This window comes from Pipra filicauda, unplaced genomic scaffold (assembly GCF_003945595.2).
Source record: "Pipra filicauda isolate LSUMZ 115617 unplaced genomic scaffold, ASM394559v2 scaffold265_size1292809_pilon, whole genome shotgun sequence".
In the NCBI taxonomy this organism is placed as follows: Eukaryota; Metazoa; Chordata; class Aves; order Passeriformes; family Pipridae; genus Pipra; species Pipra filicauda.
Genome location: NW_024104382.1, coordinates 1058466 through 1076585, shown reverse-complemented (window position 1 = coordinate 1076585; position 18120 = coordinate 1058466). Strand labels below are relative to the sequence as shown.

Below are 18120 nucleotides of genomic sequence, written 5' to 3'. Positions count from 1 at the left end.
ACTAATTAATAGGAATCCTGTGAGTGCATAAGGAGATCTGATGCAAATAGTTCTGAGGCCCTCTCTAAGGTGAACTGTCGGGTTTTGACATTTTAATTGGTTCTTTTGTAGCTCTGATTTTTATCAGTTAGGAAGGTACAATTCTGTTGAGTCATTTTGCACTCTTGGGTCCTTTTAAACTTAAGAATCAAACACAAATAATACTTTATATGTGCATTTGATTTGGTCCCTAACCTGATAGACACCCAGCAGGTGTACCCTGACACATGGAATGCTGTTGGCTCAGCTTGTTAGTCTCTTGTATCCATGGGAGGTGAGGCCAGGCAGGCATCCCCTGGAGAAGATACCTGGGGAAGCAATTTCAATATTTAGGTCCAAAGTGTGATGCTGAACTGGCTCATGAGACTCTTAAGTATGTATCAGCAGAGCATAGATAAAGTGTTCCTAGGGAAATAAGATCCTGGGATTTTGTTACGTGTTTGCAGCGTAGATCAAGTTTATGGGTCACCTGAGATCGTGGTACTTGGGCCCAGTGTAGATTCACATGTAATTTAGGGCAAGTGTCAGTGAACCTGATGGCAGTCAGCTGAACTGAGCTGCTTCAGCTAGCTCAGAGATTCAGGCTAAGCTTGAAAGTTGGTATTATTCCATATCATCATGTAAACTCAGTTTACAACTTAGAGCCAGGTTGTCAGGTGGGTCTGCTCCCATCAGTGAAGTTATGTGGATTTACACCCCTGCACATTTGGGCAGTTCTGTTTGCCTGACCATTCACTTAAAGTAAAATTATTAGCTTTGGGGCTCTGAAATGTTCAGCTCATTACACATATTCAGAAACTGAGTATGCAAGACAAGATTCAACATCTTTTAAGCTTTTCTCTGTTCTCTGTGATCCTTATTCCTTCCTGCTGAGTGAATAGCACTGGTGAAGTCCTAGACTGTGTTGCAACTAATGAAAAATATTCTGTGGACTTTAATGGTACTAGATTTGAAGTTTTTCTCTGTCTTGTCTGTTTAGTGTTTAATGTATTAAACACGATGACTGGAAAGAGAGTAGAAAAGGAACAGAATCTTTTTTATATCAAAGTTCTTTAGCTTTGTAATCTTGAAATATTAATTGAAGAAATTCTGCTTCTTGCTACAATTACATTAATCATCTTGATTTTACTTTTTTTGGAGACCACTTGATGTTTCTAGTCACTTTGATGTTTCTATGTCCCTCTTGAAAAAGGAGTAGCTGTGAAGAGCCTGAAACCGGGTTAAACATTCCCTGGTGCTGATAGGATCTTAATAGTTAGAGCCCTCACTAATCTAGAACTGGTTGCAGTCTGCAGGCATCTCTCCCTTATGAACACAGGGAATAAGAAATATGGGTCAAATCCTGAAGTATTTGTACTTTTTTTACTGGGCCCTTGCTCCTGAAGCAAACTTTGGTTAAAGTACCGTAAAGGCTGAGCAGACACAGACTTGTCAGGATTTATTCCGCTGCATAACAGAGGAATGAAGTAAACCACACTATTCAAACAAACTGTGTCCTGAAAGCATTTTGAAGAGTGCCACAGTGCAGTAAGATGATTAAAATCATCTCATGATTGTAGTACAGGGAGAAAGACACGAAGAGGCCAGTAAAAGGGAGAATATTCCAAAGGCTTGTGAGAATTAGGCACATAACTGTCTTAAGCTCCTTTGAAAATCCAAACAAATACATTTTCTGTTGATATTAGAATGGGCTGGAATCTTACAGGGGTAGATGCTCACAGAAGGGCTGCTTAAGCAAAGAAGAGGAGGGTTTTTTCCTAAGCCTACAATAATGAGAATGTTCAAAGTGATGCAGAGATAGTGTTGTACAGGAGGGAGAGGATGAAGAGGAGTCAAGAGAGGCAGGGTATGGGACATATGAAGAAATTAATAGCAATGAGCCCTGAAGGATTTCAAAGAAAGCAAAGGTGAAAAATCTAGCTTTTGGGGCCCTGAAATGAATTGGGATCTGACCTGCCTGAGGATGCAAATACTAGTGGCTGAGGGGAGGAGGGGCTGGCAGAGGTCAGGGCAGTGGTAGAGAAGAGACAATGGCCCCTCTGCAGCACCAGCCTGTCTTTCACTTCACAAAAGGTTTTTTGTAATTCAAATGAGAACAACCCCTCCTTAAGAAAGGGATCTCTCTTTGGAGGGAGAAAAACTGCAACATACTTTACTCTCACTTCCCTTTGGTTACACCTTCCTCCATCAGTCCACGCATGAATGAATTTGGTTTGACCTTTATTCTTGCAGAATTCCAGTGTAAACAGTAGTACACTGGAAATACAGATGTGGTCCGGGATCTTTCTGGAGCTTTCTTCCTAAGTGACTTTTTCTGGGAAGTGCTGCTGGATCAGTTCACTTGTGATAGTCCCAGCCCACCACTGTGCTGAGAACATCTGTGCACGTGAATTTTGCCTGTGTCAGCTTGCAGCCCCCAAGTCCATAAGCGTCCACGAGTGACTGAGAGACAGTCCTGGGTCACTTCTAGACACCATTCAGTAACACTGCCCTGGGATTTGTATTTGCAGATGCTGTGGAAGTCGTACAGGCAAGGAGGGTGGTCTGAGCTGAACCAGTCACCCAAGCTGGCTCTTGATGGAAAGAAGTTGCCTGCCCAGTGCTCTGTTGTAGTGGCAACGTGGATCACTAACTCAGGGAAGGCTTTCAGGGCTGTGAGTAGATGGGTGAATCCTCATCTAAGCCACAGGGATTTGTTGACAGAAACGGTTTTGTGCTGGGCCAAGAGAGTCAAAGTGAGTAAAAAGCTATTGGAATGTCCCTCAAGCACCACTGAAAATCCCAGTGCTGTGCAATGCCAGTATTTTGTGACTGCTTCTTATTAACTTCGATGTTACAGACAGTGTAACACTCAGTGGCAAGATAAATGTAAGATAAATCAGCCAAGTGTGGTTGTAACTGCATGACCCTTAAAATTCAGGATTGGCTAAGGACAAATCAGTTAGGGTTATGGAATTATCTCAGGCACGTAGCTTACGTTAGCAGTGGCTGTTTCTCTTATCTAGTATTTAAAGAAATAATCCAGTTTATTTATTCAACTGTTTTTTTCATACATACACTTACATAATTTTAAATAGCTGAGTTTCTAAATGCTTCCCTATATTTTGTTCAGTATGCATCAGCATTCACCATGTGTCGGACTAAGAAGTGGGGAAGCAGTTCCAAATTGCCATGATCCATATTTAGTTAATGTTTATTAAATCACCAGTATCAGTAGAGGTTTTGTAATATGTATGTATGTATTTATTGCTCATGTATCTGTACAATTATAAAAAATACCACTGAAAGTATGCTTCAGGTCAAAGGATCTCTCCTCTGTGACACATCTGGGTTTTGCAGCTGAAGCTGCATTTCTTTTCTGAGGGTCTTCACAGTTTCACCTGAGATGAAATCTGCTTTTTTTTTTTGCAAATGGTCATGCAGTCTGCTGTGGGAAGAGAGGGTGCTGCTGTAACACCCATGTTTTTGTTGTGTGTGAAATGGTTGTTATTCTAAATGACAACACTCGAATGAAAAAGAAATCCCCTTAAAAGAAGGAAGTGGGGAGGTGGGGGTGGAGTTTGAGCATATGAGGAAGAAAGACATTGTCCTCAGGGGTCTGGGAGTCACATTCTGAAGAGAAAGATCTTCGTGGTTGTTTTCAGAAATAGTGCAGTGGGTATTGTGGAGCTCAGATGATTGGTATAAGTAGTTCCCCTCACTTCGTGTCTATAGCTCAGGATTGTGGAAGATCTATAACCTCTGTAGAAGAAGAGTCATTTTAAAAACTGTAGAGTCTGTTTGAGCTTCTGCTTGGCAGTAGCAGTGATGGAGCTTCTCTGTTTGCAGAGAATGTGTTTGATATTCCAAGATGTGCATGACTTTTTCTTTCTTTTCTTTCTTTTTTTTTAATCATCTTGGTTAGCTAATAGTTTAGTTCCTCATCAGGGGATAGATCAAAAAAAATAAATATGTACCAATAAGCTTTGAGGCTTTAAAGCCAATTTGATACACAGGAAGCCTGAAATTAGGGCAATAAAAGATATTTCTGGTGCTATTTCCTCTTACTAAACACCTCTGCCTATCAGGCAAGTCCCTGTTCAGCTGTTTGCTGATGAATTAATTTGCCTGTAGATCTCAGCTACTTTTTGCAGAGTTGCTCTCTCTCACAGCTGTGGCTCTTTATTGTTTTAAGAGAATTTAGAGAAACTAGTCTTCATAGGTGAAATCCTCTATGCAGGAATTTCGGTATAATGCATTCATCTGATGCTTAAGTTCTTCCTTCTTCAGGCACTGGTAATTTAAAATGAGTTTTTTTAGAAATATTAATATAACAGCTGGTAATTGAACAGTGAGGGAATACTTGATTGCCAGTAGGAGATACAGTGATACACTCTTTAACAGCAGTGCAGTTGATTCAGCCTTGCTCCATTTGACATGTGTAATGCCAGTGATGTCAAAGGAACTGCTTCTGGTTTCCAGTATTCTAACTTAAATTTCACAACTAAAAAAACCTGAACCTGGCCCAGTATTCTACATTCTATGCTGGCTTTTGCCCAGGACGGTAAGAGATGTTGGAAACCCAGGCATCTGTATTTAGTCAGGAATTTCTTCGTGTGTCTCTAAGGTCCAGCTGTCCCAGCAGACCTTGGCTGACAGTGCCCAGCCCTGCAGAGCACACCAGGGGTGACAGAACTGAAGCAGGTTCACCCCCAGCCGAGGTGTCTCCATCCCCAGAGCTGTGAAGGCCCTGCAGTCAGGGGGTTACAGCTGAAATGCTGGAAGACTTAGTTTTCTGTAGAAATGCACACTTAGTTTTTATGAAGGGGGGGGGTGAAACCCGGTTGTGATGGGATTTATTTTGTATAAATAGCCCTGTGCAGTCATTGTTATGCTATTTGGAGGTTATTTATTGCATTGTCTTTCAGACTTCAGTGCAGGTGAGGACTGCAGTTCACATGTGGGATGGGATGCAGGGTGTTTGCTTCCTGTCATTTCTGTAGAGCTTTAGCTTATAAACTGCATATCTGATAGAAAGAAAAAGAGTATGAGGATGACAAGCTTCAAAGCTAACAATTGAGTAACATGAGCAAGGATGCACCTGCTCTTAAAACATGAACTTTGGCAAACATTCATTTTAAATGGTCAGAATATTTCAGTAGGGCCATGTTCCCCCAGGACCTTCAAGCTGCTTTGCTGAAGACAATGGGGTTTTTTTGGTGTAGAGGCAGATATTATCTTAAACAGCCACATTTAGTGGCAACACTAATTCAAGTGATAAAAAAAAAGGAGAAAATTACATTTACAACTTCTTGTTCATATGTTTTCACTCTGTCTTGTCAGGGACAGATGCATGGCCCCTGTGCTGTAGTTGCAAGGTGAAGGTGCTCGTGATGGTCAAGTGTTGGAATTCATTGTCCACGTCACCTCTTAATTTTTCACTGTGAGCACATTTTCTTGGAAACAAGATAACTTGCAAGAAGCTTTATACAATTGATTGCACAAGTGTGAAGCAGTTTATTTATTTAACACTAAAAATACTAGGCTCATCTAAATCCCTGCATCCTTGTTCCAAATCAGTCCCCAGCCACTGAACAGAATTGCCTCATTGTCTCCTAAGAGCAACGTGACATTCCACTCACCTGTTTAGAAAATGGGTTTTTCAGGATTGTGCTGTCACTTATTGCTCCCCCTGGACACGGGGACCAGTGGCCTCATCGCTGCCTGTTTCTGTTCTCCCTTTCGTTTCCCTCAGGGGCAGGCACACTTTGCCTGCCTTGCTGTTTAGTAAGAAATCTCTTGCTATTTCTGAACGTTTGAGGAAGTCTCTGCCGTAGACGTGAATTTTGAGAAGGGTCATGAGCAAACTCACTGCCTCGCCTTGTGTTACTTATGCTAAATAGAAGGTGGGAAACAACTAATTTTCCCTGATAAAGTTAGGGCTCCAACTTGAGTTCAGCAAGGCCCATTTGAAAAGCACTTGAGAGAAAGCCCAGCATCTTCAGTCTGTTTTGTGTGAGAACAAACTTGCAATTAGCAGATTCTTTCCTTAAATTGTGCTCTGTGCTCTTGTGGTTCAGAGGTGCTGCAAAGACACTCAGATCAACGAGGTTTCATTGCAACAGTGGACTGTGAGGATCCTGAATGGAAGAACAAAACACCTTCATGCAAAAAGGGCCATTAAAAAGTACTTATTTACTGAAATGAACCTTTATACCTAAATGTCTTTCTAGATTTGTAGTTTCTGTTAGTATTTATTGGAAGAAACTTAGTCAACATGATGTGGTGCTGAAAGGAAGCATTTCACTCTGCTCATTCTGGTTTGTCATAGATTTACTTGAATCCTGCAAGGCATTTGTACTGTAAGACAAACTATAAACTATGTTTATGCATGTCATGAGGAGCATCAGCTGTGACCTGCTGAGTTTGGAAGTAACAGACCTTTAGGGCAGCAAGTCACAGTGCACAAATAAATGTTATGTTGATGCAGCAGCAGAACTTTAAGCAAAAACAAATCCTCAGTGGACTGTTTTCCTAACACTGAGCACGTTAACATGGAAGACGGGACCTTTACAACCTTTACCAGGAGAATGAAAATTTCTCAGCCTGGTTTCCCGGTTTTTCCCTACACTGTGCCATGATCTGGTTTTGTTATGGACTCCTGGGCTCTGCCAGTCCTTCTCTCCTCCTGTGCTGTGCAAGCAAACAGCTCAGGCTGCTCAGGGGCCTGGCCCAGTGTGAGCACAGCGGAGCACGGGGAATGGCAGGGGGGACAAGGAGTTTTCTGCCAGCTTCTTAGCCCTGGTTTTTGTGAAATCTTTAGCCTTATAGTCCTGAGCAGTGTCCAGCAGGCAGACAGAAGGAAGCAGAGCCTACTTTTGTTGCCTGTTTCAGCACTCCAGGAGTGTCTTGATGACCTGCACGCCCCAGTAGAGAGCTCTGCTCTTGATTGCGGTGCAGGGGTGATTGTGATCGTCCTGCAGCGTCCTAGAAATGACTTGCAGAGTCCCCAAGTCCTAGGGATGTTTTTTAAGATCCCCCAAGAAAGCTGATCCCTGTGCTTCCACATGTCCCTGGAGGCTCAGGAGTTCGTTTTTATGGAGATGTGAAGTGTTGCAGTTGAAAAGGGTTGTACTGATGGACTGAAAGTTCCTCGTGAAAATGTCATGGACTAGATCCCTTGAAACCATAAATGTAGGTTGGAGCAGCCAGAAAGAGAATTTTCCCCAGTAACTTTTTAGGTGGCCAGAAGAACCTTTACCCCTTCAACTGATTCCTCTTTAATAACAATGTTTTGGAATATAAATAAGATACAGGTACAGCAGGTTTTCTAATATTCACCATGACCACCTTCTCTCTTTTGGCATCACTTTTGTCATGTCCTGGTCCAAATAACTCTCTGATTTTCCAGCTAAATCAACAGGTCTAATAAAAGATCATAGCACTCCCTTCCCAAAAAGAGTTGCATGCTATTTGTGTACTGGGTCTTGTAGTCTGTGTCACCAGGTGTTTAGAGAGATGGTGCTGATACAGATGAGCTTAGACCCTAATAAAACAAGTAGCATAAAAAAATCACTTGAGAAGTTTGGGAAACACTGACCTGAATGTCAGAATACCATCTCTGGGAAAGGGGCTGCTTTTTCCAAGCAGGAAATTGTTTGGAAAGAAAGTGGTGTTGCCATGTGAACAGGGCATGCAGCATTAGCTCCATGAGCCTGCTCTTTAATAGCTTGTGTTTATCATACTTTTTATTTGAATGACTGTGTTGCAAAAGATTCTTCTTGCACCTGAGAAGGTATTGAAAATTGGGAAACAAATAGTTCTGCATCTGCTGAGTTTTGATAATTTGGGGGGAATTGCACTTTGGAAAGTAGATTACTAAATTTCTAGGACCAAAATCTCTTGTAGCTGTCATGTTTTATTATTACTGGAGAGACTGCTGTTCGTGTACATCAAGGCAAATCAGAGGCTGTAGGAGATTTGATGGACTATCTACAAAGTTCACTGCCTGTTTCCCTCTTATGTCTTTCATCCTTTCTCCTCTGTCTCTGCTTTTCTATGCCGTTCTTTCTTTTTTTTTTTTAATTTTTTCTCTCCCCTTTTCTCTCTTTCTCCTGCTGACATTGAGTGATCTTTTCAGACAAGCATCACGGAAAAGCTGTTTTTTAGATTAACACAGTCTCCACTTTTTTATTGACTGGCCTGTAACAGCTAATGTGATTTGCACTTCTGTATACAGCTGTCTATTATTAGACCCATCATACTGGGACTGATGTACAGGTAACTATTAGTCACCAGTGGAGCTGCTAATTGTGTAGATTAATTGATCATTCCAATTGGATTTGTTGTGTCCAAACAGAGATGTGATTAAAGCAAGGAAAAACCTCTGCCTGGCTTATGTTTTGACAATGAGTGACTTTAGTGTGATGTGCTACCTTGTATAACTCAGATGCCTGATTATTAATGCTCTGCTGTCTCCCCCACACTGAAGTGGGAGGGCAGCAGCTATTCCTGCCAACCCTCCTGTCATTAGTCACCAGCAAACACTTCACCTCAACCAGTTCCCTGCTTGGGTTCCTGACCCCATTGTTTGGCAAGGTGGACTGACTGGTTTTTGTAAAAAGCCTCTTCTGCTGCTGGCACCTGTGTCCTGTCCCTTTAATGCAGGAATCTGTTCTTCAGACTCCTTAGTCCACACAGCTCCTCCAAGCTCTCCATATCTAACTGGAATCTAGACAAGATCTCCTTCCTGTTTAGCAATACAAGAGGAGCAACATGGTTATAGTCCTTGAAATTTATTCAAAAGCATGTTGAAAATCCAGGGCCAAACCCAAATGTAGGGTCTGTATGCCTCATTAATTAATCTTACTTTTATTGGTGCCTGTCCTATAAAGTGTAAATGGCTTATGAGTGACAGAGAGCCATGGCTAAGCGGGAACAGAGATGTGCCCCTGTTAGTGCTGGAAGTCAGCGAAAGGACATGTTCACTGTCTTCCAAACAAAACACCACAGGCAAAGGCATTCCACAAGCTCCAGGTTTGGTCCAGTGACATCACTTCTTATCAGGTTGTAGGCTGCTGCCAATCCCATCAAGCCAAAGGCAAAAAGCAAAAGCTGAGTATGCACCAGCTGACATGGACATTGCTCAGGAATAGTTCAACTTTTAAAAGCCTTTTATTATCAAGCTGTAACAAAGCTGCTTTGTGCCATAAATACAAAGACATGACCCGCTTCCCCTTGCTGTGTCAGGTGGGTAAGAAAAGTTCCTTTCATCCTTGTTCACAGCACTCCCCAGGGCTCACTGCTTTGTGTGGGAGGCAAGTTAGAAACCACTGAGAAGAACAGAGAGGAAAACCCTCTGCCCTTCTGTGCACAGGTCATGTAGTTTATTGCAGCAGATTCTGTCCTCTCCAGCTTCCCTTCAGTCTCACCTGCAGGTATTTGCATCTCTGCTGATGCCTGTGGAAAACAAAATTCTTTGCTCTCAGTTCAGAAGTGTCCTTTAGCCAACGGTTGCTAAACCAGTGGAGCCTTGAGGTAGAAATCCCTTGCAGTGTTCTTTGCTAAACCCTTCTCACTGACTCAAATATGTTCTGGGTATGTTCAGTGCAAATGCAAGTAGGTCCTGACTTCCAATAGCCAGAGTTATGCTTTACAGGCTGATGTTCAGATCACTGTCCATTTGTATCTGGCCTGGAGCTTTTTATTGACTTGGCTGCAGAGCTGAGGGAAGGGGAAGCCTGACCTAAGTGAAAAGTTCCAGTGTTGTTTTGTCTGTGTTTAACCAAATGAAATGGAGTGAACAGGATAATGTATCCCAGGCACTGTCTGGTGATTTCCATTTCCCTGCTGAGGTTGTTGAAATCATCTGTAGCCCCAGCTCAAGGCTCTGATGTGCCTCAGTTCCAGCAGTGTGAATGTCCCTTTGTTGTTCTTCGCAGTCCTTTGCTGACACACGTCTCGCTGTGCTCGGGCACAGCTGCATCCCAGAGACAGGGGAACCTTCAAAGAAAGAGCAAATGGACCCTGCTGCAGTCTGCTGGTAGTAAAAGATAATTAAGTCTAAAAGTTTCAACAAAGGGAAGACGTTTATTGCCAGGCAAAGCCCAACAGCGTTGTAGGAAATGTCTTTGGTGGTGCCTGTCTGCAGCCCTCCCATCTGTGATGGGGAGCTGGTAAAATGTTTACATTCTCTAGGTCTTAAAGGTAATCAGCCACACTGTGTTGATGGAAACCTACAGGATGTAAACTAGTGAAATCAAACTGTATCAAGCCGTTTAAACATCATCTTTTTTTATCTCTGCAGGCATTTCTTCACCGGATCCGCCAGAATGCTGTGGACAAAGCTGAGAAGTACATAACAGAGGAGAATGTTAAGGTATTTCTTCTGTCTTCCTCATTTTCTTGGTAGGGAAGATAATATGTAATGAAAGGCCAGGTTCAGGGATATGAATATCAAATACCCTCTTGTCATATTGATGCTTATTATTAAGCTGGTTCCCTAAGGGAAAGAGCTCATGTTGACAGTTTATCTGTCAATCTGTTTTCCCATTCTTATAGCTGTCATCTTCCAGCAATTTTTCATCTCACCAGCTAATTTCAGTAAAATTTGACAACAGTGCAGTGTTGTCAGAGATACTAACTTTTGGCAAGATTTGTGAAACGGTGAGTAGAGGACAGAGAGGCCATTTCAGTGTCTTTGAGAGGAAAGGCAGGGAATGCACAGTCCTTGTCCATTTTGCCTGACAATGTTCAATTAACCAATTCATATCTGCTGTCTTCTACTACTCTAAAATTGATAGGCTTGTGAAAAGGAGGCAGGAATGCTTTGTGTTCTAGTGGAATTTGGGTTCTTGTGGGAGGACTAAGTGTGAGACCCTTGTGTGAGGAGGTTCCTGCATGAAATTTGCACTGGAAAGAGATAAGGGACATGGAAACAGAAGTGTGAGGTACTGGCCTCTCTAGTGCCTGTGGTCACAGAGGACCTTGTTCATTATGCTTATAAATATAAGCAACACTTTCTTGTAGTAATTTGGCTTAAAACCTCACCTTGTACACATGTGAAAGCAAAGCCCTGTTTGTACACTCATGCAGGTGAGTGGAACAGTGCAGTTTGTTTGCCACTGCAGGCTGGTTTACTGGGCCTGCTGTTGGTCCTGAAGCTCCTCCATCAGCAGGAGCTTTGCCCTGTACACCTGTGGGAGCAGGGCAGCAGCAGTAGGTGTTACACCAGGCATTTCCTGGCCCAGTGTTCCCTGGCTGTCCCAGGTGCTCTGCCTGTCAGGCCAGCAAGGAGTGCTGTTGTCTGGCTGGCATCAGAAGGGGCTGGGAGCAAGACTGATGGCAGCTTTGTGGAGCTCAGCCTCTTGCTGTCTACAGAATTAGAAATCCCCAGTCCCCAAAAACTCACCATCCAGTGTCTGAAGTAAATTCAGGCCTGACTGAAGAAAAAGTAGACAAGTGATTAGTTACAATAGATCTTGTGTGCAAAAAGTGAGTCTACTTGCAAATAAACCTACACAACTATTTGCCAATTTGGCAAGCAGCTGCAGGTGCTGATGAAAATTATTATCCTATCATTATTCAGGTATCACCAAAATGAATATTAATTATGACTGCCATATAATCAGATACAGTGCCCACAAAGCCTGTGCAGAAGAATGCATATTTTCTCTGCTGATTTAAATGTATTTATATTTGAAGTTTCATCACACTTCTCTGGGGAAGTACCAGTTCATTTTTGTGTCATTCTTGAAGTGCTTGGGGGGTCTTTTTGAGGCCACTGTGAGACCTCATTTATTCTTGTTATTACAATAACCAGCCTTCAATAACAGAGCTTCTCTTCAGTAATAAAGGGCCTATGCCTATTGCTGGTGAAATAGATTGACAAAGTCACAGTTTTTCTGATCAGAGGAATGTATTCAATATTATCTCCTCTTTCCACTCTCCATCTCCCACTATGCCAAATAATTTAATAGTTTTTCCTGCAGTTGGAAGATACTCGTACTTTTTTTCCCTCCTTTTTTTCTCCTTTCTTACTGGTAGACATGGGAAAAGCAAGGTGGTGTTGGGACTTCTAATAATCTCCCTGCTGATATTATGTGTCTCGAGTCACCAGAGAGCTGTGAGGTGGCTGATGGTAGCAGAGACTGTAAAAATGGTTTGGCAGCTCATGTAAAGAGAAGCCTGTCCTTTCCTCCCTTTCTTCATGCAGCAGAAATGTCTAGAGGAAAATACAGGGTATTCTGGCAGTCACTCACCTCTGAGCAAAAGGAGAAAGTGCCCTTGAGGCTAATTTGGGTTATTGCTCCCACTATTATTTTTGCAGGTTTCTCCTACAGCTGGAGCTAAGCATGGGAGATTTCAGTAATCTTTGGCCACTGTAGCCCCTTCCAGAAGGGCTAAACTGAGTCCTGTGCCAGGCCCAGATTTTACAAGTTCTCCAGTGATTAACAGCTGCAGCAACATCAAACCAGAAAAATTGGTTTTAGTTTACATGCTGCCTCATGTGGGAATAACTCTCCTGATCTGTTAGTGCTGTGCTGTCACCTCCCTGATACAGCAGGTTGAAGGCAGTACAATGGGAAGGTGGGCACAAGGGTGGGAACTGCCTTAGACACAGGAGTAGGTGCAGTCAAGGTCTGTCTGCTGCCCTGATTTTCAAGTGACTCTTGTCTGCAAATTCTGCTGCAAGCAGAGCTCTGCTGATCACCAGAGAACTCATTAGATTGCACAGATACTCCTTGGATCAAAAAAACACCCCCCGAAGGCTGCTCCTGAAGGATAAAATCATCCCTGACAGATGTTTGCCTCTTGCTTGTTAATCCCCTTTTGGCACAGCTTCTGGCAAAGCCACGCAGGCAGGGGCTGCCCTGTCATCACATCACTTCCAGCCATGTGACAGAACCATTGTAGGCTCTGCTTGAATTAGTGCAGGAAGTTTTCTGGGAGCAGGTTTATAGCTCCCTGGCCTTTTCTTGGCTTCAGAGCCCATCAGTGCAAATTCAATGCATCGGAATATTTTAGTTTATTGAGGGCTAGAAAGGAGCTCTGAGACACAAGCATGCATTAATGATGGTGCATACTACATGTCTCAGCATTCCTGAAGGGAGAGGGGAGCAAAGACAAGGAACATGCAACAGGCTTTGCTCTGCACACACATCCAGCTTGCAGGAGTTTGAGAGAAATACTCTCTCCATCCTTGAATAACAGAAGGTAGAGAGCTGAACCTGGGTACCTGCAGAGAGGAAGGCTCCTTGAATTCATGATCTGGTCTACTCCTGCTAAACCAGAGAGAAACTGGTTATAAACCAGGAATTGAGGTTTCATTCCTATGACTAGACTTAATTTACAGATTATTGTTCCTCTGAATTGCTGCCACATCATCAGCCACCAGGTTGAGTCAGTGTCACGTCCAGTGAATAAATTCCAATGCATAAAGCTGAAGCATTTAGTGTTAGGGGAGGCATTTTGGGAATCATTTGGAGGATGTGAGGCTCGATCACTTCCCACACCAAATGCCAGGAAGATGAAGGCTGGCTCTGCCGGGCTGCAGACTTTGGGGTTCAGAGAATTGTCTCCCCCTCTCTGAGCCAGACCAAGGAGTCTTCTTCCAAAGTGAAAGCTGGTTTGACTGCACTGCAGATCTTCTCTTTGCAAGTGTTGTGATTAAAGCAAAGTGGTAGAAACATTGTCTGCAATGTGTGTGTCACTGCAGACTCCAGGATTTCCTCTACCCTTTCAGGCTTCCCTCCAGTGGCTGCCAGTAGTGGTGGCTGTCACTGTACATCAGGACTTCTCCCCCTCTGTAGGTACCATTCCATCTCCTACATGTGGATTCACACTTTCTTCTGTTTTGTATGAAAACGATTAAGACTTATAAATTTAATGTGTTTATAGCAACTTTCACCCTGGCAGTTTATCCCCCTTAGCACATGTATATTCCAGTCCCAGGGATCACATAACTGTCACAATTACCTTTTAGTACAGGGCTGAACCAGGGGCCTCTCTCCCTGTGCCTTTGGAACCACTGAGCTCAGTGAAAGGGAGCTCTGAGGTGCTGCTCTTGAGGTTTGGGAGGATTGTACACTATTCTTTTCCTGGGTCAGTGAAATGCTACTTCCCATGTGGCAGAGATTTCATCCCCTCTTTACAGGTACACCTTTGTGTGTAAGAACTTTGAGTCCCTTTCTTCCAGGAAGGGATTTCTGATGCGTGGGAAGGAAAGGCAAACGACTCCCTACTTTTGTGTCCTGCAAAGTGAGTTTGGTCCTTGTGGCTCCATTTACGTGGCTGATCTCATAGGGGAATTTCTCTAGACTTGAAGGAGGTTGCTCACATTCATCATGCTCAGGGGTCTGAAAAGATAACCTTCATTTACAGCAGGTGCTTCAGGAGCAATAAAGATTTCCACTGAGGGCCAGGAAAGGGGCAAATAAGGTGTATTTCACTCTGTACAAGTCCCTGTCTGTGCTTTGCATCCTATCATGGCAAGTCTAGAGCCACAATATTTTGGTGCCACCACTTAACCAAACACTCTGAGATGTATTAAAAGCTAGCAATGTTTTTCTTTTTATATTTCAGATCTTATTTTCTAACATCGAAGACATTCTTGGTGTTCACAAGGAGTTCCTGGCTGCCCTGGAATTTTGTTTACAACCAGAACCTCAGTCTCAGCATGAACTGGGAAATGTTTTCTTAAAATTTGTAAGTACAATGACTTAATGCTATCTGCAAATGCAGTTTCCTGTCATAAGCTCTCCTGCCCCTCAGTAAGTCCTAATCTCTAAGGCTTGTAGCAATACTATGACAATGTGTGTTGTATGAAGGTTGTAGGTAGGGTGGGAAAAAATTTGTGAATGAGAACTTGTGAATTAGAACAATGGGCACCACATCAAACTCAGCTAAACAACAGTGTATTTTTAGAAACTCTTCCTTTTCCCATTGAATTTTTTTTCTTTTTTTCTCACCCAGCTGATCACATTTTATTGCTGAGAGTTTGTCTGCTTTGGTCCCAAATGTTTCAAAAAAGCAGCTTAATTTCAAGTAAATGAAGAATTATTGTGTGTATTGTAAAATTTTTAAAAATTGAGACCCATAAAGGTAAAAATTAAACCCAAAGGACAGTACATCATTTACAGCAGTTGGTGTCTGTGCATACGTTTGTTTGTAAATGAAAGGCAGTGTGAGAGGGTTTATCTTGCTGAAAGAAGCACAAGTTGCAACACCCAGCCTTTGAGCATGGAACAAATGAGTACCTGCACTCTGTAGCTCCAAAGTAGATCCAGTGTGGCTTTTGAACTCCTACTGCAGGCTCAGGATGCCAGACACAGAAGGGGAAAGCATTTCTAAGATGCAAATTCACTCTGCCAGGTGATTTAGGACATTTTGGTGAATTACTGTGGTATCCTCTGGCTTTGTGCCTGACAGCTGGTTCTTGTTCTGCTGGACAGCCGTGACATGATCTTGTGTCCGTCCTCATCTGCTCTGAGGTGCTGCTCCCTGACCCAGGAGAGCACAGACCCCCAACAGGGACCCTGCAATTGCAGCTGCTGATCCTGCACTGCCTCTCTCCTTGTCACTTGTTTCTTATGCTGTGGAATTGTTCCTGTGGTAGATTTTGGGTTTGTTTCTCGCTTGGCCTGATTTCAGTCACATCCACGTGCCCTCCTCTTGACTGACGTGTGTACAGACCATGCTGCATTTGCAAGACCAATTGCATACACTGAGTTACAGGCTGGACTAATTTAAATGCAAAGTTACCTAATTTACATGTAACATAATTAGAAATTGCACATTTTTTTCACTTGGAGCAGCCCTCCTGAGATGGCTGAAAATTAGAAAGCAAGTACATAATAGCCATTTCTTCAAATTCTTATTAACTCCATTAAGCCACAGGCCCATTTCCTATCAAAATGTGTTCTATTAGGCTTTCATAATCAAAATTCATGCTTTCACAGTTCATCAGGTTTGAGTGGGCAGCAGTTATACAGCCATTCATTACTTGGAGCTTCACCAACTACCCTCCTCGTTTAATTTTTATTTATGCTGTGACAATTATTAAAATAGTATCAGAAAGTGGGAGACTGAGACCATGCCCCAGAATTGTATCAGATGTGAGAAATGACTGTCAGCTGCTGAAAAACTTACTGGTGACCTCAGTTAAAGCCTTGACCACCCACTGGAATCACTGGCTATGAACAAGATATACTATATTAATATATTAATATTTATTAGGGAGACTATCAGAACTAGAGGGTGATGCTGTCAGATTGGCTGCTGGGTTGAAGTGGTGCTGAAAAACCCGAAATGTTTACTTCCAGTTGTTGGACTGAGTGCAAGGCCTGAGATATGTGGTCACTGTCACCATTTTCTTGTATACGAACACTTTGCATTTATTACTATTAAATTATAATTATAAATGATAATTATGGAATATTCCTTACCTATCCAGCGTGAAGCGATACAGGAGTTATGAAACTGCAATGCACAGGAGTGAGTGCTGGTGAGAACTGGTCTTCTGATAGTCAGTGTGACTGAGAGGAGCTCACATCACTGTCTGTGGAGTGCAGTGCCAATAATGGGCACCCCAACTGTTCCAGGGTCCCCCTGGGGAGAAGCAGCCTATGCACGTGGAAGCAGAACATGTATTTAATTCAGAATATATGGAAAAAGCTGGTCTCATCTGTAATTTCCTTAAGGAAATGTAGGAATACCGTTAGGAGCAGTGTGGAACCTCTGGTCTGAGTAAGGAACAGTCAAGGAAGGGAGAGCACATGCACTGACTGTGCAGTGACCACAGCTCAGCTGTGCAGGTCATGAAAACATGTGACTGTGGAGCAGGAGGGCAGGGAATTGCCAGATCCTTCCTTTCTGATATTGCCAGAGGTTTGGTGACGTATTAGCTAGAAATTAGTTCAAGGGAAATGTGTTTTATGCTAATTTTTTAGGAGCAGTGTAGCATGAGTGATCAGTTTTACTGTCTAAGTCATCAGGGATCTTGTTTCGTTGAGAATTATGTCTTCTGTTTGGGTTTTTCATGTTGACAAAGTTGGTTTCAGCCTACTTTGAAACAAGAAAATGCCATGCCTTGTTAAAAATATGTCCAAATAAAATGGTTACAGTTTTCCAAATGCCTTACTTGTTTTTTTCTAGTCAAAACTGTTTTCAAATTTGTACTAATTTGTGGGCAGTTCTAATGGACCCAAAATAACATATTGGGAGAATAGACTATTGGTTAAAGATTTATTTTAACCAAACAAAGAACAGTACAGACTTACCAAAATCAGGAGGTCTTGCTGTGTGTCCTGCAGATTTGCTGAGTAAGAAGGTGCCATTTTTATGTGGGCCCGTCTCTGACCATAATTGCACTTTAACCTAGAGTAACTGCAGGTTCAGAATTCCTGAGCTAACATCTGTAATTAGGTAACTGATAATTTCCTCCCCAGGCAAGGGGAGAGCCCAGGACTGACTGTCACCCAGGGAGGAAATTAAACACTTGAGCCACTGAGTCATTTCCAGCATAGTTCTCATATTTGTGGGTCGCCGGCGTGCGGCACAGCTGGGGAGGGCCGGGGGGACTGCTCTGGTGTGTGTGCAATTATTGTGCTGCCTCGAGCTTTAGCAAAGGGATTTTGTCGTGATCTAAATATAACCTCCCAAACTCCAGGCACTCAGAGCTGCAGTCAGAAACCTGGGCAGTGACATTTTGTGTGCAGTGATGTAGCGGATGCTGTCGTGTTAATGGCTCTATTTTTAGTTTCGAGCATGGTGCTTGTGTGCTTCCTTGGAGCTGAGAGGGGGCGAGAGGAGGAAATGTGGGAGAAACTTGGATATCTGTCTTATTCTGTAGCTCTAGTTTTTATGGGTGACAACAATCCTGTTGACTTTTTTCTATTGTGTTATGGACCCAGCCCTGCCTTTTCCTGCATCTGGTGACCAGAGCCTTTGTTTCTCTGCAGCTTTCCAGTATTCCCAGTATTCCCAGTAGCAACTGAACAGCTGCCGATGAAGGATAAAAGTCTTGCACGTGTGCATTCCAGCTCTTTGCACCCTACCCTTTGTGGCTACTGTTTTATTTGCTTTGTACTATTGTTCTTGTGT

General features: G+C 42.9%; 1 protein-coding gene across 2 annotated transcripts in view; it reads left to right on the top strand.

Annotated features, from left to right (window-relative positions):
- The window catches only part of PREX1 (phosphatidylinositol-3,4,5-trisphosphate dependent Rac exchange factor 1), a 146335-nt gene that overhangs the window by 47158 nt on the left and 81057 nt on the right, over positions 1 to 18120 (top strand). For both annotated transcript variants that reach the window (XM_039382335.1, XM_039382334.1), the window contains exons 2-3: positions 10325 to 10396; positions 14602 to 14724. In XM_039382335.1, the coding sequence (XP_039238269.1) occupies positions 10325 to 10396; positions 14602 to 14724 (195 nt within the window). The remainder of the gene's footprint in view (positions 1 to 10324; positions 10397 to 14601; positions 14725 to 18120) is intronic.